We start from the raw sequence: 24593 nt of genomic DNA on the forward strand, positions 1-24593 counted from the left end.
ACTAAAAGTATCGCGGCCTCTGCTAAACAGATGTTTACCTTCATGTAAAATAAATAAATATATTGATAGTGTAAACCAGATTTTTCTCAATTGTCAAAAGTTTAAAACGGGTAAAACCTTTTCTTTGAGTGTTTCAGGAATGTTCTCACAACGTAGGAATAAAAGAAAGACTGTCTGTGAACCTGTACGAGCCGAACGTTACCGTCATCCACTGGGAACGTTAGGGGGACATACCGGGAGCCAGAGACTGCTCACTGGGTCCCTTCTTCCCCCCACGTTCACACCCCAAACTCTCTCTCTCTCTCTCTCTACTACAACCTGTCAGCCTCTCCTGGTTGCTGTGGCAACCGGCCGTCGCCTCGGCAACCCCAGTGGTCTGTCTGGCTCGGTGAGGGGGGGAGGGGGGTGTTATCAGGCGGGGTGGTGAGATAAGAGTTAATTTCTGCTTTAGTTGATGAAAGAGAAGCTGGTCTGTCGGTGAAACACTGGACCCGGAGAGGCCCGGGCTTACTGAACTGCTGATGATGTGAATGTTTCTGTCAATCATTTAAGAGCTTCACCAAGCAAGAACACCCAACATCCCCTGCTTTCTTCTCAAATGGGAGATTTTAATCTACCTGCTCTGATGTCCACAGCCTGACATTCCCCCCAAGTCTTTTATTTTGAAGTGACCACTTCCTTAAAACGCATGTTGCACTGAACATGCAGAGCAGCATACTTGGGACAAGGGAGAGGAGGAGAGACACCAGCACTGATCTAGAAACTATGTTTCGTGGTTCTGGATGAGCGGTCTGACAGAACCTCGACACTACAGTCTCTAAATGTTGTTGGGGGAAGATTGCTGAGAACATAAACCCATTGGATGGTCGGCAGTCTTCCAGGGAGACAAAGAACTTCTTGAAAGAAAACTCTGGATTATGTTCCACCAAGCCTTAGAGGGACCCATCGGAGAGGAAAACCTGGCCAGGGCCCAGACCTCTTAACTGAAGTAGTCTGGGCCCTGAAGTGTTTATTAGTAAAGAAAGCTCCACCAAAACCAGTGACTGACTTTTCAAATTCAGTCCTCCAGTGTAGCTTTATTTGCAATTTTTATTAACATCAGCTTTCATATAAAAAGATGCGTCTACATCTTTGGGAGAACAAACAAATACAAATGGTAAATTCTTTAAAATATTTGACTGCAAAGAACATTGTACACTGAAAACCTAATCTGACCAACAATCAAAGCAATCAAAGCATCAAGTCACATTAACACTTACTAAAAAAAGGAACTGGTGGATATTCGACAGTCAGAAAATGTCCGACCAACCTCACCGACACCCGCACTCGTCCACCACCATGTCCTGGTAATGCCGGAGCACCACGTTGTCGTTGTTGTCGTAGTAGAGCATGGAGATCGGGGAGAGGCGGACGGGCACGCAGCAGGGCTGCGGCGTGACGTCCGGGTCCAGGGAGTGCACCAGGGTCTGCAGGATGGCGTGGTTGGTGCCGTTCAGGCTCTCGCTGAGCGGGAACGGGCACTCGCCGTGGCAGTAGTTGGCCATGTAGCCCTGCGGGGCGATGATCCAGTCCTGCCAGCCCACGTCCTTGAAGTCGATGTAGAGGCGGCGGGCCTTGCACACGTTGCTGGGCGTCACGGGGAGGTGGACGGCGCTCCGCCGCTGTCTGGAGCGACACTGGTGGGGGTTTAGGGACACGGCCACCAGCGAGGCCTGGACCAGGGGCAGGGTGAAGGCCGGCTCCAACGGGAGGGAGTTCCCGGGGTGAAAGGGAAGCAGCTCCTCCGGATCGCCGTCGAGAGGCAGCAGCTCCAGGAGCAAGCCGTAGTTGCGTCCCGGTTTGCGCCAGCTCTCCGCCAGCGCGGTGAGGTCCATGGCGAGGGAGGTGGGCTCGGTCTGCAGCCTCAGCGACTGGGACAGCAGGAGCCTGCGGCCGGCCTGGGGGTCGGCTCCCCTCAGCGTGGCCCGGATCACTTTATACAGAGACACGCTGAGGGCCCGGGGCCCCTGCAGGAGCTTCCAGTGGAACGTGATTTCCAGCTGAGCCAGAGACAGCAGCTCCACAGGCTGCAGGACGGACATGTTGAAGTAAAGCTGCTTCTCCAGACAGGCCTGACAGCTGCTGCTCCAGCCAGACACCAGCCTGCCTGCAAAAACATCAGGGGGGGGGGGATTAAGCAGTAGGCTACACCTAAGACACATGTGCAGTATGGTTTATTGCTAACACCTTAAAATAACAAGCCTTTTGTTGCCTGTTGTAACACTTTGATCAATAATAATAGTGCGTATTCTCTCTCACATCATTTTGGCCACTTACAGTTAAATCTTATACGATTACTGTGCAACCGGCTCATTAAATGTAGAGGAATACGCAAGAACATGAGAAGTGTAAATTAAACTCCACGAGGGATTTACGTCTTAAAACTAATTAACTTACTAATTCATTTATTCTAGTAATTTACTGAAACACAGCACCCTCACACTACATGTACAAACGATCTACCGGGTCGTTGACATTTCTTAAAGTGACAATCCTTAACATTCCAATCCTGGTTGATTTTGAAAACAAAAGGGAATTGTGCTCAGGTTTAGCACTCTGGGGTCCACAAAACAGCATTTTATTGAGCAAAGTCTACACAGACGCCTAGTTCGTAATATACAATGCATATATAAATTGCAATACTTGCATAAGAGTACCACAGGCTCAAATCACCTTTGTGTTACCTCCCTTTGGCGACAGACAGGGATTTACATTTATTTAAATCTTGAAAGCTGCGCATGTTGATGCTGATACTGAAGTGTAGCTTCACACGTGGAGGCCTACCATTGATTCAGCTTCTACTTACATTCAATCATGTGTTTGGTGTGCTGGATGAGGTGGTTTAAAGACGTGGCATGATGTTACGTTGTAAACAAAAAGAAAAATAATTTCTAACAAATTGCCATGTAAGCTCTACAGTGGACTGTATCTATTAGCTAAAGATGAAGTGTGTACATTTCAATTACTGTATATTAAAAGAACAATTCATTTAAAAACGTTGATGGTCAGACGGAACATCTTTATGGTCTGCTCATGCGGAAGCAGCATATTGAGCCTTTCCAGCCAATCAACATCACGCACGTGATCACCTACCTTGGTCTTGCACGTACCGGATAATGTTGCCTGGGACTCCGTACTCCGACACCGTGCAGGGGTCACTCTCCCGGGCCTGGTTGTTCTCTGACCTCCGGAACATCCTCCATATTTCCGAGGGGACGTGGCGCCGGGGCTGCCGGTTCCCCGCGGGCCGAGGCCGCCCGGAGAGCCCCAGGGAGCCGAGGAACAGCCGCTCGTGGCCCCTCATCTCCTCCACTTGTGAGAGCGCGCACGAGCCGAGGAGACACGCCACCGCCAACAGCGCCAGAGGCGTCTCGTTCGGCCTCATGATTGTTTGTGGGCCCACTTCGGCTCTGGCGGCTCCTCACCTGAAATGTCTCCCCCCGCCCCCCTTACAGAGAGCGGGGCGTTTGTTGTAACCTGTGAAACCTCCCGGTGTGCAGCTGCTTCATTATGCTAATGAGAAGCGGGCAGACATGCAGGAGATAAGGTGAAGGGGGAGCAGGCAGACTGCTCTCAGGGTCAGGCCCTCAGAAAACAGCATGGCATTTTAACATTGTTGAATAATGTTTCAATAATGAAATGCATACACGTGTTTTGCTGTGTCCTAAAGTTTATCCTCCATTGGTGAATGCTCAGTCGTCCTGCCCTTTGTCCCCAAATAACTCAGGCCCTGTCAGTATCTTTACAACATATCAATGTGAGTTCACAACAGAAAGGTGTCACCTGAAAATAAGACACACCGCGTTTTTCTTTACCTTAGAATGAGCCCGTTATACAGAGCTGCAGCAGCATTTGTTGAAGTCCAACCAGGAAGTTAGCATCGCACTGGTTCCATCAACAAAAAAAGATAAAGGGATTTTTGCATCGGATTTTGGATAGTTGCAGAAAATAAGCTCTGTGGCAAACGCTTATGATACTTCCACGCTTTGTTCAGCAAGATAATCTTCACAAATGAACACCACTTTTATGACTTTTGACGGGGGAAATGCAATCGGCAGAAGTAAAAAGCCTAGCGCTGTAGGCTGTACATTAACTACACCACGGCCGCATGAGACTAGTCGGTGCCATGACGTGTATAGTAGTCGCATGTAGACTACCTTCTTTAAGACACATAAAAGTTACAAAATTCACAAGAGGGGTATTTACTTACATATTTTATATCGCAGAACAGAGCTAGATAGTACCATTGACGTTGGTCACTGTAGTTCTACACACATGGCACACAGAAGACGTTTCAGTTGGTTGCAATCTGCAACCTCACCACTAGATGGCCCCAACTTGTACACACTGCACCTTTAAAGGGTCACTGCACTCAAATGATATATAATTTTGAAGAAAATAAATAATATTAAAAGATACAACTGAGCCCAGTACAGCGGGCGTTATGTTGTGCAAAACAGCAACTATTGCATAAAGAAATTAAAATCACTTTGTTTAGGATATTTAAAATATCAAAATTGCAAACACACACACAGGTTGTGAATGGACACCATGTAGCTGATTAGAAGTGTGCGGAGTCTCAACAGAAAAGGGTCTAGACTCTACAGTCTAGACAAACAGCTAGAGCAGAATGTTAAACAGATTCTTGAGTTTATTCAACAATATTTCAACCCAAAGCTGTGAGGCCTGCATGTGGTAGAAGCATTACTGCTGCCAGCGGTTCATGAGGTTCTTACGCCACCTAGTGCCCATTTTAGGTACCTCTTCATTGTAATTCTACAAACTGAGCAGCCACACCTGATCCAGTGTGTGTGTACTTGTATTATAATGTATATAAAGCAGTGATTCCTAACATGTTTGGCTTGGGACCTCCTATCGCAGTGTACAGTTTAACATTCCCAGTGGTGGAAGAAGTATTCAGATCTTCTACTTAGGTAAAAGTACGATTACCACACTGTGAAATCACAGAAGTAAAAAAAACCTTACTCAAGTAAAAGTATATCAGTAGTATCAGTGAAATGTACTTAAAGTGTTCTTTGTGCAGGAAAAATGATGTTTCTGGATTGATATTACTGCTGCATTTGTTTAATCTACAGCAATGCATCACATTCTATAAGATCGTCATATGCTTGCAGCCTTGTAAAGTCAGGAGTGTAGGGGGGTCTGCTGCTCAGGTTTTTATATGCATTAGTGAGTAGGTAAAGGGCCAGTGTCCCACCCCCCACTCCCCCACTCTCCCACTCTACGCCCCTGGCCCCAATTTGGCGGTGCAGCCGGTGCAGCAATCCCCTCTGTAACTGTAAAGTTATAAAAACAACAAACATCAAGTCAGTTCCAATGATTCTTTTTAATATAGTTGGCAATCAAAGATGATTTGGATTTGAATCATTATTTACAAATCAGTATGTACAGTGGTCAAAGAGCAGGAGGCTGTAGTTACACTGTGTGTGTGTGGGTGTGTGTGTGAGCCAGGAGGGAGGACGGTAGGGGCAGAAGTAGCTAACATTTATCCGCTCAAAGAAATGAACAAATAAATCCAATAATGACTCATTCCATTCATCTGTTCAACACCCAGAGCTTGGACACACACACAGAATAAATATACACACTGTATATGAACAATCCACTGATAAGTGTGAGACAATAATGTGCACTGGCTGATCTCACACACACACACACACACACACACACACACACACACACACACACACACACACACACACACACACACACACACACACACACACACACACACACACACACACACACACACACACACACACACACACACCTACAGCTGAACAGATACACACGACACGCACACACTGCTAGACTCAGTCTGAAGCTCTCATGACATCAGCGGTTTTACATTTCAGAACGTTTGCATTCAGTCAGAGGACATGGGTCACTGTTTCTGTTCAGAGTGAATACAGTCATTCAGTGGTTCTTACTGTATTGTTGGAGATAATCACCAAAAAACTTTTTGTGTCCTGTCCGCAGGTACAAAGAAGATTTCTCTTAAACTGAAGTTCAGAATACAGCGTGTAGTGTAGTCATGTTTCTCTATCTAAATAAAAGCTCTTTACAGGAAGCTTTTTTTTAAATGGAGGCTGAAATGCTGAGGCTCCGTTCATCAATCTCGCATTTGATAAATGGACCAACACGCACCAAAATGGAAACGTAAAAGTATTAGTTTAAAATGTTTGTCCATTCAGAACTTGTTAAGAAAATAGAAAATGATGCTGGAGGTAACTCAATTTCACAAGACAGCGTCACAACGGTCTGCTGATATGACGTAGCATGATCTGCAGGATTATGGATCTGTCCGCAAAGACGCATTCGAGTTTGTTGACCTGCTTTTCTTTACTTCTGTAATATTTCAGCCACTTGAATGTGATCGTAGAAGGCAAAACCATCTGAAATGTAAAAGCGGTGACTACTCGAGACATAGAAACAGCACTCGGGTCGCTGAGCGAGGTACACACACATCTAGGGCTTTGGTGCATCATGGGACAATCAGGACTGTTATCCTTCAGTTTGACGGAGCGCGACAGGCGCCCTATCTGATTGATCAGTCCATATATATATTTATATTTGTATAACTATAAATCCATCCAATGAGCTATGTACAAAGTATGGCAAAGAAAAAATCTTTATTTAAATGTTACCAGCAGATGTCATTGGCTCTTCACTGTGTCCAGTCCGTAAGTCTCCAGTGATGTGAACGTGTCATGCTTGGGGGGGGGAGGAGTCCATGCCGGCGACCTGCGGCGGTCTTCGACATGGACTCGTGGACCCGATCCGCCCCGGAGCAAAAGCTCAGCAGAGTCCACCCGGGGCCTGGGTTCGGTTCTATGAGAAGGGGGCGGGCGCTCTCGCCACCGGGGTCATGTGGCGTTGACCTCCATGATGTGGTCGTCGGTGGCGGGCAGCACCAGGACCTGCTGCGTGTGGCTTTGGTTGAACACCTGCCCGGCGGTGAAGGGCTCCAGGCGCGGCATGGCCACGCCCCTCTGCTGCTGCTGCTGGTCACCGCTGCCCACCGAGTGCACGCTGCCCCGGCTGCGGATGCTCGCCGTGTCCCCCTGGTCGTCCAGCACCTTGTCCAGCAGGGACAGGCTGTCGTTCTCCACGCAGCTGTCTGAGGGCGGCGAGGAAAAAACACGGGACACATTACTGAGCATCCACAAAGAAGAGGAGATCAACAAGGTCCTGGTTCTTAACCAGTGTGTTTTCCACCAGTTTGTCCTGAACGAGGACTTCATGTTGCCTCAGAGACAGTGGCTTAACACGGTTTAGCTGATATTTAGAGTCTTACCGGGGTCTGGTTGAATGGCCAGCGCTGCGGTGTGAGGCAGGTACTTCAGCACTTTGATCTTGGGGAAGGGCAAGTGTCCCGCGAACAGAGGCATCACCTCGATCTGCACCTTGTGGGTGGCGTCGGCCGCCATGGGCATCGACACCATGCCCGAACTCTTCCCACACACCGCCCAGTTACTGCTGCTGTCGGCCACTGTGGACACACACACACACACACACACACTCTGATAAGTTGTCTGTTCTACGGTTGGCGAATCTACAGTAATGACTCGAAATATGAACATTTTTATTCATACTTACACAATCTACAAAGAGATCAATCTACTCCTCGAATTATTTGTTTCTGATTAAAAATGCTAAAAACTCAGGCTGAGCCTTAGCTGTGCTTACAGCTGATAAACACACACAGAGACGTTTTACCTTCACTTTTGTCTGCAGCTAATGAACATCTTAATCATTTTGTTTTCTGTTTCGACTCATATTGTTTAGGTATGTGGTTCTTGTTATTGTCGTTGTAAGAATATTTTCCTCTAATCTTTCAGAGTTGCAAATAATGAATATTTTAATTACATTTAAAGTTAATCATATAGCAATTTAGTCTGTATCACGAAATAACAAGAGCTTAGAGAGAGCTTAGATTTGATGTTCATATTCACATTGGAGTCGCTGTAAATATACATGTTACTTATTCTTTTTAATTATTTTTTCAGTGCCACTGTAATCCCCAGTCCCTCTGCTAATTATTAACTTCTGCTCCTGTTTATCCATCTTTTCATAGAAAGCCCGGATGATAACGCCCTTCTCCTGCCGACGTACCTTCATACATGAGTTTGGTTGTTCTGAGGCCGTCGGTGTCGGTCTTGCTGTCCTCTGCCGCCTCCCCCTCGGCGGGCTCGGTCAGTCGCGTTATGCACACCTCCAGCCCGCAGAGGAGGCCGGAGCGGCAGTGCTGCTCACCGGCGGGAGGCAAGATCTCAGCTCTCACGCTGTACAACGTCTGACAGCACACAAAAAACAACAACGGTGGTTTGTGACGGGGGAGTGCCCGGATACTCTAAAACCTCTCTCTCAAAATAGAGTACAGAAAGTGTGTTTTTCATACATTATCAGTTATTCAAAACCAGGAACTAAAGACATGTTAAAACGTGCCATCTGGACAACACAATGACAGCTCCGCTTGTGAAACTCTCAGGGGGAAAAGGGAAACATTATGAATGTTTGAAGTGGACTTACGGTGACTCTCTCCAGCTGGAACTGGTAGTGGAAGGGTTTGAAGGTGGAGACGTCTTGCTTGGGCGGAGAGAAGTTGGCGGAGAAGACGCACTGGAGGCAGGAGGGCAGGTCGTCCTTCCAACTCACCTCCCACAAGCAGAACACGCTGTGCTTGCTGCACAAAAGCTACACACACACACACACACACACACACACACACACACACACACACACACACACACACACACACACACACACACACACACACACACACACACACACACACACACACACACACACACACACACACACACACACACACACAAATATGAATTAGTGGCTGATGTAGTTTTAAAACTAAATATCTGAGCTCCCTCCCCCTCTCCGTACTGCTTAGCCCAACTAAGGACACTCAGTGTGGCTGCTTGTGAACATGTGTGAACATGGCCTGGGAACCATCTTCCTAATTTCCTTTATTTCCCCTTTATCATTACTCATAAGGCTTTTTTTTTACTCCTCACCTGTTGAGTTTTAGTGTTGAGGGACTGCAGCTCCAGCGATTCATGCTGCTTCTCCGTCAGCTTCACTTCTGCCAGCGTGAAGTTCACATCCGACACGTTCTGCACACACACCTGGATGTACTTCCTGTGGGGTTAAAAAGTTCCATGTGTGTGAGTGAGTGAGTGAGGAGAACGCTGTTAATATTAAGGTCAACTATGGGTTCTTGTCAGTTAAGGATTTTATGTAAAAGAGCAAACTACCCAAAGGGATAAACATTGTTTTTCTTTTTGTGTGACACATACAGGTACTTCTATGGGAATGGAGGCTCACCTGTTACCAGCAGAAAGCAGAGTGTGTTTGGTCTTGAAGGGGATGTAGAAGGTGAGGGCAAGCAGCGTGGAGTAGATGGACCACGGACAGTCGATGGACATCTGTGGACGGACACCAGCAAAACCTTATGATCAAATCTCTTCAAGTACCGCGACAGAACGGCGGACTAGCCAAATTGCAATGAGCAGCTAATGACTATTTTCATCAAAAATGACTGTTGATTATGTTCTCTAATATGCGATGAATTGTTTAGTCCACAAAACATTAGTAAACAGTGATAAACGTTTTACGCTTCATCCCAAAAGTCCCAAAGCCCTTACATCATAGTTGAACACATAACGAGTTGCCCCAACAGAGACGTGACATGCCTCCGTCACTATATCCCCCCCCCCCCACACATCAGTCATAACTCCTCTCACCCTCTGGTCGATGGCGGTCATGGGCGTGTCAGGGTGACTGTAGCTGCGCGGCCGGTGGCGGACCTCCCCGTTGGTCAGCCTCTCGTTGGCGGGCCGGTCGGGCCCGTGCGGGATGATGCACAGGACCTCCAGGTGGAACTCCAGAGTGTGGTAAGGAGGCGTGGCGGGCAGGCTGATGCTGGTCACCTTCTCAGAGGACTGGATGGACAGGGCGCTTTCACTCACCAACTCTGAACACAGCGACGGGACGGAGAAGAGAACGGTTAAAGCCAGACTTGAGTCTGTCAGAGCGTTTATAGGCACACAAACATCTGCAGGGACCCGTTTTTTTATAAGGCACCTGGTTTCATTTGGGTTTTCAAGATGAAAACAACTTTAAAAAAAAAAAGGTACGTGCACTGACCAGCTGCGGGGCTGGTGATGCGGGCGGTGCAGCTGGCGGAGGGCAGGATGGGCATGGTGTCCGTGTTGCTGAGCTGCAGAGCGTCGCCTTTCTTCACGGCGTAGTGACCTGTCAGCAGAGTGAACTTCACCATCTGGGGCAGGCCGGCCAACAGTGGCTCTGAAAGCACAAACACCAGTACAGTGAGTACCGCTCACACACACACGCACACACACACGCACACACACACACACACACACAGACGCTGCACGGTGGTTTTGATGGTGGTGATCAGAGCGTTGGAAACAGGTGTCTGACGCGAGCTATTTTGCTAACTCAACTTCCTCCAACACTAAAGTTTATTTATGATGAAGAAAGTAGGAGCTGCAGTCACAATGTTTTTATTCTCCTACATTTAAAAAAACTGCAGCTGTGCAGTTGTATGCTTCCACAAACCAGTAAAGTTGCAGTTTCTGTCCGAAACACGTTTTTTATTCTGAGACATATTCTGGAGTTATGGCCAAAAAGTGTTTTGTGAGGACACAGTGACCTTTGACCAACACATTCTAGTCAGTTGTCTTGAGTCCAGGTGGACGTCGGTGCCAAATTTGAAGAAAAGCTCTTAAGATGTTCCCAACTATAAAACATAATGTCTCTGGCCTCGGCTAGAAACATCACTTTAATTGACCCTCACAGCTTTTGCAGGTGCTGACGCCACAAACATTTACAGCAGATTCAGCCCTGCACAAATACATAATACAAAGTACCCACGCTTGTACAGAAACAGATCAATAAATATGATACACAGCAGAGGTTGTACATCTTTTTTTTTCCAGCCAAGAACCCCTTATCTGATCCTGAAAACATTTCACGGACTGAGCTGCTACATGGCCTTAACCAACGGATTGTAGACAGCCCGTAAAACACACAGACGCTGAAGAAGCAGCAGTGCTTGTGCGTCATGTCTTGGTCTGCCAGCTGCCTTTTTTTGGTTTATTCAATAAGAGAAATATCTAAGTGCAGCTGCTAAGTGATCTACAGTTGTCAAGAGAAAATCAATGTGCTTCATGTGATGAATGTGTAACTCTAGTGTTTCATCAAATGAAAACAATTGCAACAAATACCATAACCTCAGATTGATCTCATAGCGTTCAATTTCATATACACACACACACATATATATATATATATAAAATTAAAATAAAAAAGAAGTCAGACCTGAGAGAGGCTCCACAGTGAGCTGGGGCTCCTGAGAATAGACTTCATACTGGACCGATGGGTAGATATGAGGCAGCACAAACTGCACCTGACCCACGGTGGCGTACAGCTGACGCAACGTGTAGGTACCCGGTTGTCCACTCTGCAGCGATTAGAGGTGGGAAGTAAGAAGTGGTTACAAGAAGTTATATTAAAGAGAACAGCAAATATTGAGAGAGAGGGAAGAGAAACAGAATCTCCTTCTGAATGCCAAACACCAACTAACTAGTTGACCACTTCAAAAGGTCACACAGCAGCAAAGCGTCTCTTACCGGTGCTGTGAATGTGATGCTGTTATTCCCGGGCTCTAACGTCACATCCTGCACTTTCAGCATCTGTCCTCCATCCTTCACGGTGACGGCGGGGGGGCTGACGCAGTTGGGCGTGTCCGCCGGCGAGCTGCTGTCGTGGTGACGCATGACCAGGTGAGTGTTTTTGCACACCACTCCCGTGGAGTTGAGGGAATTGTCCGTGGGACTCCTGTCCTGAATCTCGTCCAGCTCCAAAGGGGGACCAGCCGCCGAGGCCGACGTGGGACCCGCCGACGAGTTGGCCTGGCTGAACTCCACCGTCCCCGGGTTGGTTTGCCTCGGCGCTCCCTTGGACCTTCCGTTGGTCCCCGCGCGCTCCAGGTCAAAGTGGATGCTGACCGCCAGTTGCTGAATGTGCACCGACACGGGCATCAGACAGCGCAGGGTGAGCTCCGCCTGCAGCACGGCATCGGAGTGCACCGACGCCGTGGCCGGACGGAACTGTAGCCGTGTGAGCTGAGAGAAAACGCCCATGCTGAGGGTCACTTTGGGCGCTGAGGGGGGAAGAAAATACAAGCAGGAGGTCATGAAGTGCACAACAAGGACAACACTGTGGATGTCTTTTTGAACCACCGTAACATGAAGCAGATGCAAGTATTGTTGTTATAGTTCCAAATTGTACTTTTCAATTTCTACAGAGGTTGTCTAAAAGCATTGTGGGAAAATCTCAGACATCATCAACTGAGCGGTGGGATACAGGGGGGGCACAGGGGAACACTGAGCGTCACAGAGCGATGCTGTATGATCCCTTTGGGTTTGGTGCTGGACCGAGCGGGATCACTTACACTGATCTTCAGACTTGCCGGCAAAGGTCAGAATTTCTTGACAAAAGTGCTTCCTCTCCTCCGTGTTCAGATTCACATCACCAGCCAGCAAGGCACTGGTTTGCAAGTAGCTGCGGTGGCTCGTAAAGGAAAAAGCAAACACTACACACAGCGTTCAGCTATTTGAACATCTTTATGTAAAGCTTAATTCCTCTTACGGTTTCGTCTCGGGCGCTACTCTGAAAGCTGAGATATCTGGCCGTTAACTGGCCCAACGTACGGCTGTTGTTGGTGTTGGCTGTTTGGAAGGATACTCTTCAGTTCTGCCCAGCAGCTTCTGACACTCGGCAATCTGTTTCCTGGTGTGAGTGACAGGGAGGCTCCATCCCTCTGATGTGTACGACTTCAGAGCTTCCTGTAAGAAGGTTTCTGCCCGCTCGGGGTCCCCCTTCCTCCTAGTAAACACACACACACACACACACACATCACTTTGTTTCTCACACTGAAGAACACAGAAATAAAAAGAAATAGCGTGAGCTCGACAAATCTGTTTAATGCTACTTAGGAGTGCAATCAACTCTAACTCACAGACAGACAACAGATAGATGTCATGGCTGTATCAGTGAACAGATATCATGTATGTATTTACATCATAAGACTGTACAGTCACTTTTCTTTTCTGATATTATGTTCTGTGTGTAATGCGACACAGTGCTCTGATTCCTCTTTAAAGCCACTTCAGTCTGCAGCTCGACTCAACACAGCAAGAAGAAACCCGTCACTGCACGAGGACTCGAAGAAAAGCGTGTTTGAAATGTTACTTTCCACTGCACGTTCATGGCGTCACATTTACTTTAAATCTCCTTCACACCCGTCGCACCACATTAGTGTTTTCATTTATTCTGCCGGATTAGACCTCCTCCCGAGTGTGTGGCTGTTTACCAGCAGCGACTGAGTGACAGTTCTGGAGAAGAGGCCTAATCCGACACAATAACTGGAAATATTAGCGTGGCTGCGCGGGGGGGGCTTTTAAGATCATTCTTTGAGACCCGTGTGTATCCCGAGGGAACCAGCAGGCTTCCTTACATGTAGAACTCGGCGAGGCTTTTCCCCACCAGCCTGGCAGACCTCAGCCGGCCGATGGCCCTGTACATCTCCATGGCAGCATGGGAGAGTTCCTGATGCAAGAGGTGGAGGAAGGAGAGAGGAGAAAGATAAACAAACGCTTCCACCGAGGGTTTCCAGGAGATTACATCATCAAAACTAAATTGCTTTCAGTTTTGAGACAGGAATTCAGGGAATTCGCGTTAACTTCCTGCTTGGCAAACTGCTCACCAAGCTGTGGCAGGATATCGACTTACCAGATAGTGTCTTTCAAAAGCTTCCACAGACGACAAGGCTTCCTTCAGCTTTTTGTAAGGGCTCTGCAAACTGCTGACTGTGGAGGAAGACGACAGAAATTTAAAACAAGGCACACATTGTCTTCATTCCATCTTAATCAACACGTATGACCGAACGATCTCACATATCTGTCAGTGAAAGGGAAATTCCAACCCTGAAGGCCGACCGAACGACAGAGGCATCGCTTTATGGCTGCTGTTAAAGGCTGCACTTGAACCATAGACTGTATATAAGCGGACAAAGTCACTGTGACGTCAACCCATTGGTTTGTGGACTTCGGTTTTGAAGCCTTGAGTTTTTCATGTTGGCTGTCGCCATCTTGGTTTTCGTCCGTCACCATCTTACGCCGAATGAAAAATGCATAAGTTGCCCAAAGAAGAAAACTCCCAGGCCGGACAATGCCGTGGTAGCGACCTGTCAATCACCAGGTAGCCCCGCCCTAAAGCATACCCTGCTTTATGGTCTGTTTGACTGTAAATGGGACCATCATGTACTAAATGAACATCATGCTGTATTGAAGAAGACTTGAAACTAGAGATTGAGACCATAAACTCATGTTTACAATGTTTACTGAGGTAATAAATCAAGAGAGAGGTAGAGTCATAGACTCTCCATACAACCAGACTTCTTTTTACATCCAGAGGAAAGAAAAGTTGGAACTGGTGCAGTTTTGCTTTGCTGGTGTTTTCAGCCAGCAGTTGTCTGCTCGTAGAAGAAAGAAAAAAAAAGGCAAAAGATAACAAGAAACTGCACTGAATGTGTGAAATGACAAATCAAACAGCCAGGCAGACATCCAGTCAGTCCTGAATCAGCTGACCGGCTCCTGATGCGGGCCGATCAAATTGCAAAAGCTACAGGCAACAGACGACCACACACGGCTCAGAGATGCCAGACTGCGTGGTGTTTCGGGGCCATAAATCACAACGCATGTGTTCATGTCATCGAGGGGAAAGGTTGGGATTTTTGGAGTACCTATAAACCTGCAATCAGCTCCTCATTACCACCCAGCAGGACTTGCTTTAAATGAAATGTGAAGTCTACTTGTTTCATTTCACTCACCAGTCTCGGGCCTCTCGTCCCCCAGTCCGGCCAGCAGATCCACGGTCCTGTTCAGGTCCTCAGATGTGGGTCCCTTCTCTGACACCAGGCCACAGAGTTCCCCCAGGGACTTCAGCTGGAGGAGGCAGAAACGGAATTAATGATTATATTTGAAAATGCCTTTATTATTTGGAGAAAACCAATTATTGACTGTTCCCTATCGAACTAATGGAAGGCTATGGAAGGAATCTCCGTCTCCATGCATGTCGTTACCTTGTCAGTCGCGTAAGCCCACAGCCCAACAGTATGGGAGCAGTTCGCAGCTAACTGGGCCTGATCACAGCAGCCCTCGATCCTGTGCAGAACCTCCAAGCAGCTGAGAAACACCCAGCAGTCCAGCGCCCCCTCCAGCACCGACACCTGGACAACAAGGGCAACAGCATCATGGTCAGTCCATTTAGGTTTTCAGTGTAGCTTTGTTGTCTGTTCATCACTGTATGGACGATGATTCCCAATGATTGGGGTAACCCCTGACCTCTTGTGTAGTGAGGTCTAAACATTCCCCAGATGAACATTTGGTGTTTTACTTTTTTAAATTGGCTACAGAGTTCAAAGAGCTTTAAGAGCTTTCACCTGCATAAAGTACATGTTGATTTAAGTATAAAGTACATTAACAAATGCCACTGTGGGAGTGCTTTTACCTCCAGCAGCTGCAGCTCCTGCACACAGTTGTGCAGCAGCTCCAGGGCCCTCTGGGTGACCTCCCACGGCCTCAGGAGGAAGATGAGTAAGGTGCACTGGCGGGAGAACAGGTAGCTCCGTAGATCCAACAGGCTGGCCTCCCCGCGCTGGATCCCGTCCCTCTTCTCCATGTCGATGGGCCGCCGAAGCAGCAAGCCGCTCCAGCTGCGCACCGGGGCGCAGAACGATCCGAGCCAGTTGGCCGTATCTGTGGATAGAGACGAGACTCGTCAGACCGAAAACCCCAAACACTTCCTGTTTCTGATCCCGGAAACAGGAAGTGCATGCACAAAAATGCAGTTTGTTTCACTTGAGAAGAGCGTCAGGTGGAGGTAACTTACCTCCAGCTCCGAAGTTGAGGACGTATTGGGTAAAAAGAGCGTCGAGCTCATCGTACTGGACCAAGGCGTCTTCAAACTGCTGCAGCATCTCGAAAACAAAGGCCAGCTCCTCCTGCACACACACACAAACATCACACATATGTGAGTCACAAGTGAACGGAAATGGTAGTGTTTAGAAAACCTCTCATTCTACTGCACCAGGGGTCTGACCGATGCGATGCAAAGCTCTGCTCGTGGCCGGAGGAGGAGGAGACGCTGCTGCCGGGTGCGGAGCGCTCCTCCTCCCGCAGGTCGAAGGCGGAAGCGAAGCCAGGATCTGGGCCTGTCGCTGCTGGAGACTGAGCTGAAGGGGTTTCTGACCCGGTGGCACCGATGACAAGCATTTAAATATACATAAACGGCTAATTAAAACTCAGTCTTGACCTTTACGTCTCTTTCTGTGCAGACGCACGCCTGTTGTGTGCGTTTTCTTTTCTGCGTACCTGGACCATGAAGTATTCACAGAAGCTCCAGCCGGGCTGCGTGCGCTTCTCTCGGAGCGTGCGCATGTCGTCTTCGAAGCGCCCCAGGTTCTTGGTGAAGGACATGAGGAGGAGGGTCCGCAGCTTGAGCAGCAGAGAGTTCCAGGATTCCTGAGACCGAGACGAGTCCTTCAGAGGATCCGACAGCACCACACACCTGCGTCAGAAAAGGCGCAATAACCTTTACATACTCGGGGAGGGTTGACTCAACATGGGCTCTTATATTCATTGTGTCGCCTGCTGTGAGAACACATGAAAAGCGCAGTAATGAGTCCGTCTGTTGGAGCAACGTCCTCACCTGTCGTTCTGCTTGTTGCAAAAATCGCTGCGGATTTTGTCCACGATGGACGACCGCGGCAGGATGTTGGTCTTGTTCTTCTTCTTGGTGTCGTTGGTCTCCACGACGATGATGACCCAGTCCGCTGAGGCATGAGCCCGCAAGCTGGTCTGCCAGCGCGTCATGTCCTCCTTCACCGTGCTCTTATACGCCTCCGTGTCCTACGATGAAGTACAAAAATAAGAAGTCAAAATAAAAAAAAGATAATTTCTTACAGCGGGAGGTTGGCAAACATAATAATCTCACTCTGTAGATGTGCGTCATATAGAAATGGATTGAACGACTAAAGAAAAGGTTACTTCTCCTAAAGTGAGCTGCATGTCGTACACAGCGAGGGACTGGGACGACAAAAAGAATGCTGGCCAGCGAGTTCACCTTTCGTAATAACTACTCGTGTGAACAACTGAACGCTGCGACTGACAGCTACCTGAGGGTACGGGTGGTTTTAAACTGGTTGGGACGTTGTACAGGCGAGACATAGTGAGAGCATTTGCTTCTTATGTAACGGTGGGGGTCCGGTGGCAGAGAGAGGAACTGAAGCCCTGATGTGTCACACTCTGCTTCGGAAGATACAGTTTGTAGGATCATTTTTGGGGGAAGTAAGAGTCTTGTGTTTTCAGATTGGGATTTTTTTTATTGTTGTTTGTGCATAAAATAAGCAGATTAGAGTGAAAAGCTCCTACTTCAAGAGTTGTTTCAGGGACTTGATTCTGTTGTGTTAAGTTCTACACATGTGATAGTGTTACTGTGGCCCGACTGCATACACACACACAGGCTCACTCTACTCACACACTAGAGGCACAGGCCTAAGGAAATGTCATGAGTCACGCGCTGATGACAATACTTCCTTAAACTAACCGGCTGCTGAGTCAGCAGCAGCAGGTTCCTGCTTCCCTTCTTGTTTTTCTCTCATCGGCTGTTCCTCAAGCGTTTAGTCGAGCTAGTGCACTTCAGGCTGCAGCTCCTACACATGCATCTATTAAGTGCACATCATTTGAAAACATATCCGCAGATAGAAAATCTTTTCCAAAAAGCCGGGACGGGTCGTCCTCATGAGACGGGCTACTTCGGAGAACACCGGTGGAAGCACCGGGACTATTGCACCAGTAAGCATTAAAACCATCCTGCTGGTTCCCCATTGGCTGGCTGTCTGGCTCCATATCCTTGTGGAAAGCCCTGTGTGTGCCTGTCCACCTTTCACAGACATGGAGTTAAGCCAAAGTCATCTTAATCTGAGTCAACTTGCATATTTAAAGTTCTCCCTCTGAGACTTTGCATATCTCGCACACGGAGCAATCGTGACCTATTTCTTTCTTTGCCCGGCGAGGACGCTGCAGCGAGGATGAAGTGCTCGTCTGTTCTCAGAGACATTTTCCTCTCCTCCAGAACACATGGAGGAGACTAAACTTATTTATTGTGACTGTGGCAGCAACATTGAAAAGGAGACCACCTACAACATGACTATGACGGATCAGTTGTACGTAGAGGTGCCGTAACGTATCGCACAATGAAAGTGTTCTCATCGATGCGTCTTTATATTCTATATATATATATATAGCTCAGCGATGATCACCATGAAACTAATCCAAACTCTCACAGGAGCAGCACATTCCTCATTCGTCTTAGTTGACAGGTAAATTGTGCACGCAACTCATGAAAACCAACCCAGTGACCTCGTCTGCTGAGTGTTAGAGAGTGAATAGATTTTGATAGAACTTTATTGACTCACTGGAACAGGACGTTTGTCTGAAGGGAATTTTAAAACAAGCCTCCCTTTTATCCTGGCACAGACTGATAATGCACAGTGCAATAATTAATGTTTCCCAGTCATGTTAAATAGATTACAGAGCGACTGGATGTGTGTGTGTGTGTGTGTGTGTGTTTGCAGCTACTCACACAGCAGTCGGTCCAATAGATGTGGAGGAAGGGGAAGGTGAGGAGAGCCTTGTTGCCCTCCTTGGGGAGGAGCTCCTCTTTAAACTGGACGAAATTAGCTTCAAGGTGGATCATTTTTGGTGCGCGGCCGTACGTCCTGCATAGAACAGAAAGCAGAGTCTTGCAGAGTCAATATATATATATACACGTTGTTTACGATGATGCGTATCATTTTTTACTGCCCCGGGACAAAATATGTCCGCGTGTCTCCGGACAGCCAACGGCAGAAAAAGTCAACTGGAACACGGAAAATCCAGTTTATTGTCCTGGTTTTGACAAAGCTTTTATTTTGAAACAAACAAAACAATAATCACAAAACAAAAACACCACCAAAGTCACGTTGAAACAGACCAAAATACAAACTCAGATTCATACATTCGAACAAACACACAGCATAGATCAGCAGCCCTAACCTCCTAAATAAAGAAAACGTAAGGATGATCATTTATAAATACTTCATACTTCTTGCATACCAACTCATTTCATTATTGTATAATTATTATTATTTGAGACTGCTTTGTTACTGCAAAATGACACCTATGATATAAATAATACTAACATTAATAAACCCCTGGGGTTGTTCATTCACTGCTGTTCATCTCACTCTTCACCGTCTCCTTCTAAACACATCAAAACACAAGAATGTCACGTATCAAAACTCTGATACTCATCTCGGGTTTACTACTGTGACTTCTGATTTATTCCTGAGTAATATCCGTAAAATGGAACATCAATACAGATAGCAGTGAGGAAAGCTCTGAAAAACACTTAAAGCTGCCAGATAAGAGGGAGCATTTGGATTGCCTCTCAACGGCTCTCAACATGTCGACCGTGAGCTGGCCAACAGCGCCAACAGCGCATTTATTTTTGGGTATCTGGAACACATGTGATTCAACGAGCCTATCATATGCTGACTACAGTGAAAGTGACTACAGTGAAAGAGCTAACAGTGTTTAACTGAGGGGGAACCGGAGGGTAAGAGACCACGCTGTCGGTCGGGACGCCATCTATCAGCTATAACCGCCGTATGAGCGCAGTGCAGAGCGGCGGTCGTGAGCTAACCAGCGGGGCACGCTCACGTGCACTAACATGCACTAAAAGCAACAACGGCTATGTCAACAAAGCAAGGGGAACAACACACCCGAGGGGGAGGGACTTCATCGGACTTAAAATTCGAGGCGATTTCCCTTGCTCAGTCATCATAGGAAGCATTATTACCTCATACACAGCAGTGTGTTATTGCAGTCTGGATCGAGTGACCTGCATTAACACCAACACATTGTCAATAAGTCATTCAAAATCACGAGCACTGCCAGTTAAATGTCGTTTGTATTCATGCGCTTCTCGCACTCACTGCTTCATATCGCGTGCTACTTGCATTTTACTCTCAATGTTTAAGGCATATTTTTTGTTTTTTGTGGCTATGTAATAAATTAAAGATTCATGCTGTGATGGTATTAAATGTTGGACCCCCTGTACCAAAAAAAAATTACAAATAAAAAAAAAAATGCAAAATCCATCCACAAAATCCTCCAAAACGACCCTCTTTGATACGGCGGTGACACAAATGAAAAGGATGATATGTATTTCTATGTTGCAGCACTCACCTCCTCCACTCCATTGGCTCCCTGGGGAGTTGCTGGGCCAACGAGGTATAGAGAGACGTAAACAAGCCCTGGTCTCCAGCACCTGTGACGAGAGGGACGACACAAAGAGCATTTCAACGTTAGGCCAGAAATGAAGAACTCAAAAGAGCACGGACATTTGAATCTAATGCAGTAGAGTTTACATGCTTTTAAAACAACTCTGATAGTCTTTGTCCAAGACATAAAAACACAGATAAACACATCCAACAGGCCTAGCTAACGATATAACGTCACGGCTAGTTGCTGCAGTTTGTGGGAAGGATATCACCTTGTTCCCTGATGGACAGCCACAGTTTCCACCGTTAGCAGCTCTGACAGCAGTCGCCACATGATGTTTCGGGCGGTGGGGTCAGCTTGCCATTCATAAATCCCTTGGAATCTCATGGAAGCTTCTTGGAGGGGTTATTTTTAGGAGCCGACTCTGGTAGTGGGTGCCAGCCTCATCTCAAGCCGCAGGCTGCTCCATTTTTAGCACAGAGCGGTGCAGGTATCTTCATTAATGAGGCTGTAGTAAGAGGACACCGAGGTTCAGCCAGGACAGTCTGATTTAAGACTCTCTTCTGGAGCCCAGAGGAGTCAGCTTCAGCCTCTCTATCGGATCTACAGGAAAGCTGTTGTACCACTGAAGGAGGGTTTGTCCCCTCTTCCCAAAACACAAAGATACTTTTCCTCTCAGACCGTGTTGACATGTCTACTTCTCTTATGGATGGGCGATATGGCCAAAATCTTCTATCCCAATACAGGTCATTTCATATCTCCATGTATCACGATACGGCATGTTAGAAACGGTCTATATAACCGTAACTTATGGTATCTCCTGTGTGAATTACATACGCGACAAATGAGAAGCACCGAGTGCTTTTCTTCTAGTTAAGAACTTTAGTGCAACATGAGCATAAATAGTGCCAAGTGAAATTAAAGAAGTTTCCAAAAAGCTTTAGACATTAGCTCTGTTCTGCATTTCATTCGTCCATGCACATTTCATGCTTTCACATTTTCCCCTTTTTCATCACGGTGCACAGAGGCTGAGCCTGTCTACGTAGAATCATATATGTGTGTGTGTGTGTGTGTGTGTGTGTGTGTGTGTGTGTGTGTGTGTGTGTGTGTGTGTGTGTGTGTGTGTGTGTGTGTGTGTGTGTGTGTGTGTGTGTGGGGGGGGGGGGGGGGGGCACTGCACGCAAACACAAAGCACTTTCAAAATAAAAATGTGAATATGAGACGGAGGTGCTGATGTTGGCTTAGTAGTACCTGGTCCATCCTCCAAATCCTCCCTGAGTCGGTGGCCCAGGCCCTCACCAGTGGTAGAATCCTCAGTTTAACAACAAAGTGACTTCAATGTCACCACCGGTGCCCCGTTTATGAAAAGCTTATTAAAAAAAAACCTGTCATCTGTGGTAGCTGTGTGCGCTTTGATGAACGGTGACACGTAGGGTAATTGCTCCAGCTGCACTGGAACTGGGCTGATAATTTGACTGCATTGTAAATCAATTAGCCCTCCCCTTTGCTGCCAGCTGTTGTTAACACATTCATAAATACAAAACACCGCTGAATGTGGAGGTTTGCAGCGCGGCGTATGACAAAACTATTGCCTCACATGTCATATATATATATATATATTCAGAAGTACAATTGTACTGTGGCCTTTTTCTCAAAGTCCTTTCAGCGTGATCCAGTGAGTTTATGTTACAGGCTAAATCTTTCCAGTGTGTTAAAGCTGAACTTTGAATGTCCACAAAGGTTATCAAAAACTCTTATCAAACACAAGCCTGCAGTGCAAACAGCAGTCCCTGTGAGCGCCTGCTCATCTGGCAGGGGAACACCAGCAAAAGCAGACGGAGCAAAAAGAGTTACACATTTAAAAACTCAGAGGCAAGCCTTTTATTCATAAGTCTATAAATCTGTGTTGGTTTTTTTGAATCCACACTTCATCTGAGTGACACGTACAGTCTGAAGGTGATTTAAATCAATGATTGATGAGAACGTAACAATACATTTCTTAGATATTCTGACATGCAAAGTGTCCAGTATTTAACAGTTTTAAACAAATTCTTCCAACAATTACCGGCGACTCTCAGAAATAAGCCACCGTTTGAAAAAACCTTGCACATTTATGTTTATTATTACTTACTTTGTATTTCCATATGTCGGTAAACTTTAAAAGGGACACCTCTCCCCTAAATTCCCTCCACAGTACAGCAACTTCATCATTCGTTGACCAAACAATCAGGGGGCAACTGGAGAAGACAACTTGCCCACAGAAATGGACTGAATTCTGCATTATTGTACACTGTGGCTACAGACTCTTCAGGGGATATGGATGCACCCTATGCATCCTGCAGGTGGAAGTCATGATGACTAAAACTGCTCATTTCTGAATCTAATAAGCAATGCAATAACAAGCACACACCTGAGTTCGGACCCTTACTAAGCCTCAGGACGGCCTGAGGTTACCTGCACCGCTCTGTGCTAAAAATGGAGCAGCCTGCGGCTTGAGATGAGGCTGGCACCCACTACCAGAGTCGGCTCCTAAAAATAACCCCTCCAAGAAGCTTCCATGAGATTCCAAGGGATTTATGAATGGCAAGCTGACCCCACCGCCCGAAACATCATGTGGCGACTGCTGTCAGAGCTGCTAACGGTGGAAACTGTGGCTGTCCATCAGGGAACAAGGTGATATCCTTCCCACAAACTGCAGCAACTAGCCGTGACGTTATATCGTTAGCTAGGCCTGTTAATCAATGTAGCTGCAGGCTAGCTGAGAGATGCCGTTTCCCATGTGGACATTTATTAAAGACAGTGTTGTAGTGTGCGAGTATGAAACTATTAAAGCCTTGACAAGTGGACATTAAAGCACACTTCGCAACACACACGCAGTGCCTCCAAGCTGGTTAATATGGGTACCAGCTAGCTTAGCTGAAACGAGCTATTGAACATAGCTAGCTGGCTAACTGTCAAGACCAGAAAATAAGACTGAACGTCTCCTTTTTAATAAACACTCACATGTCACAATCGGCTTGTTTTCCATAGTATAGATGATCGGCTTTTCCTCTTGACACTCCATGTGTGTTAGCGGTAGTACTCCATGGAAATTATATACAAACCGAGCTTTATTATTAGTAAGTGCTTATCTATGCAGTTGTGTTGAATCGATGGGGCCTGTGTCCCCGCTGCACTTCCGGGAAGTACGTAAACTCTGCGTCATTAAAGGAGCGACCTGTGCTTTTTATGACACACATTACAGGTGTTCTGAGAAGTAGAAGGAGCGATACCACAGTAAGAAACGTGTACAAGTATTAACTGTAAATACAAAGTAGATAATAAAATAACTATCATCATAAACTTTATTTATACAGCACATCTGACTGCAATAAGGCCAATAAAAGGAGAACATTTAAATAATATATATATTTTAAAATAATAAAATATAGTGCAATAATATGAGATGAAAACAGTAACAATAATATGAATCAGACAAGACATGTTGGAAATAATTAGAAATAATGTGTCTTAAAGCCTCAGATCAGGTAAAAGTAGTCATAATACAGAAGAATGGCTCCCAACAGTGTCATATTATTATATATTATAATATGAGGTTATTGTCTGCAGGTTCCTTTTTTTGGTGGTGTGGTGGGACTGCCTGTTTGTTTAGATTTTGGATCACATATTGTACCTTTTAAGGAGTCAAAGAGAAACTATTGCAACGTTAACTATAATGTATCAATGTATTTTTATGCAGCATAATTAAGACAGAAGTCTTAAAAAATAACCCTGCAGGGAATATGGGTGACTTTAGTATTATTATGGGAATGAAATTATGAATAAATGCTTTTCTTTTTCTTTGCACAGTGAGCACCTGAACATAATGTAAAGCTGTAATATACCTGTAATTAGAAAACATGAACTCAGTAATTTTCAGAGAAGAGTTTGGTGCTCCAAGATGGTCTAACAGCGATAGTTCTTCCATTGAATTAAATAAATAAATAAATCAAGTCAATAAATGAATACATTCAAATCTACCAAGTAGTTTCAACCGTTTTGGATGATACACATACACATCTACTGTGGGGGATACAATGCTGCCATCTAGGGGTACAACGC

The 24593-nt window shown here is 46.4% G+C and overlaps 2 protein-coding genes across 2 annotated transcripts; both read right to left on the minus strand.

The window, feature by feature from the left end:
• Positions 1-1310: 1310 nt before the first annotated feature.
• On the minus strand, positions 1311-3424 carry gdf3 (growth differentiation factor 3; the record flags this gene model as incomplete). The annotated part of the gene is made up of 2 exons (XM_079170935.1): positions 1311-2142; positions 3129-3424. 2 exons carry the CDS (start codon positions 3422-3424, stop codon positions 1311-1313), a joined length of 1128 nt encoding a protein of 375 aa, XP_079027061.1.
• Positions 3425-5711: 2287 nt separating this feature from the next.
• On the minus strand, positions 5712-23653 carry trappc10 (trafficking protein particle complex subunit 10). Its single transcript, XM_079169615.1, has 23 exons — positions 23496-23653; positions 20457-20538; positions 18811-18946; positions 16876-17075; positions 16539-16734; positions 16057-16168; positions 15676-15923; positions 15248-15394; positions 14996-15110; positions 13897-13973; positions 13622-13713; positions 12850-12990; positions 12557-12666; positions 11733-12265; positions 11422-11563; positions 10225-10383; positions 9822-10051; positions 9403-9503; positions 9093-9216; positions 8593-8757; positions 8176-8356; positions 7358-7552; positions 5712-7180 (listed from the first exon to the last, which is right to left on the minus strand). The coding sequence occupies exons 1-23, from the start codon at positions 23554-23556 to the stop codon at positions 6927-6929; spliced, it is 3801 nt and encodes a 1266-aa protein (XP_079025741.1). The 5' UTR covers positions 23557-23653; the 3' UTR covers positions 5712-6926.
• Between the last annotated feature and the right edge of the window lie 940 nt (positions 23654-24593).

The sequence above is a fragment of the Pholis gunnellus genome (genome assembly GCF_910591455.1).
Source record: "Pholis gunnellus genome assembly, chromosome: 12".
Lineage (NCBI taxonomy): Eukaryota > Metazoa > Chordata > Actinopteri > Perciformes > Pholidae > Pholis > Pholis gunnellus.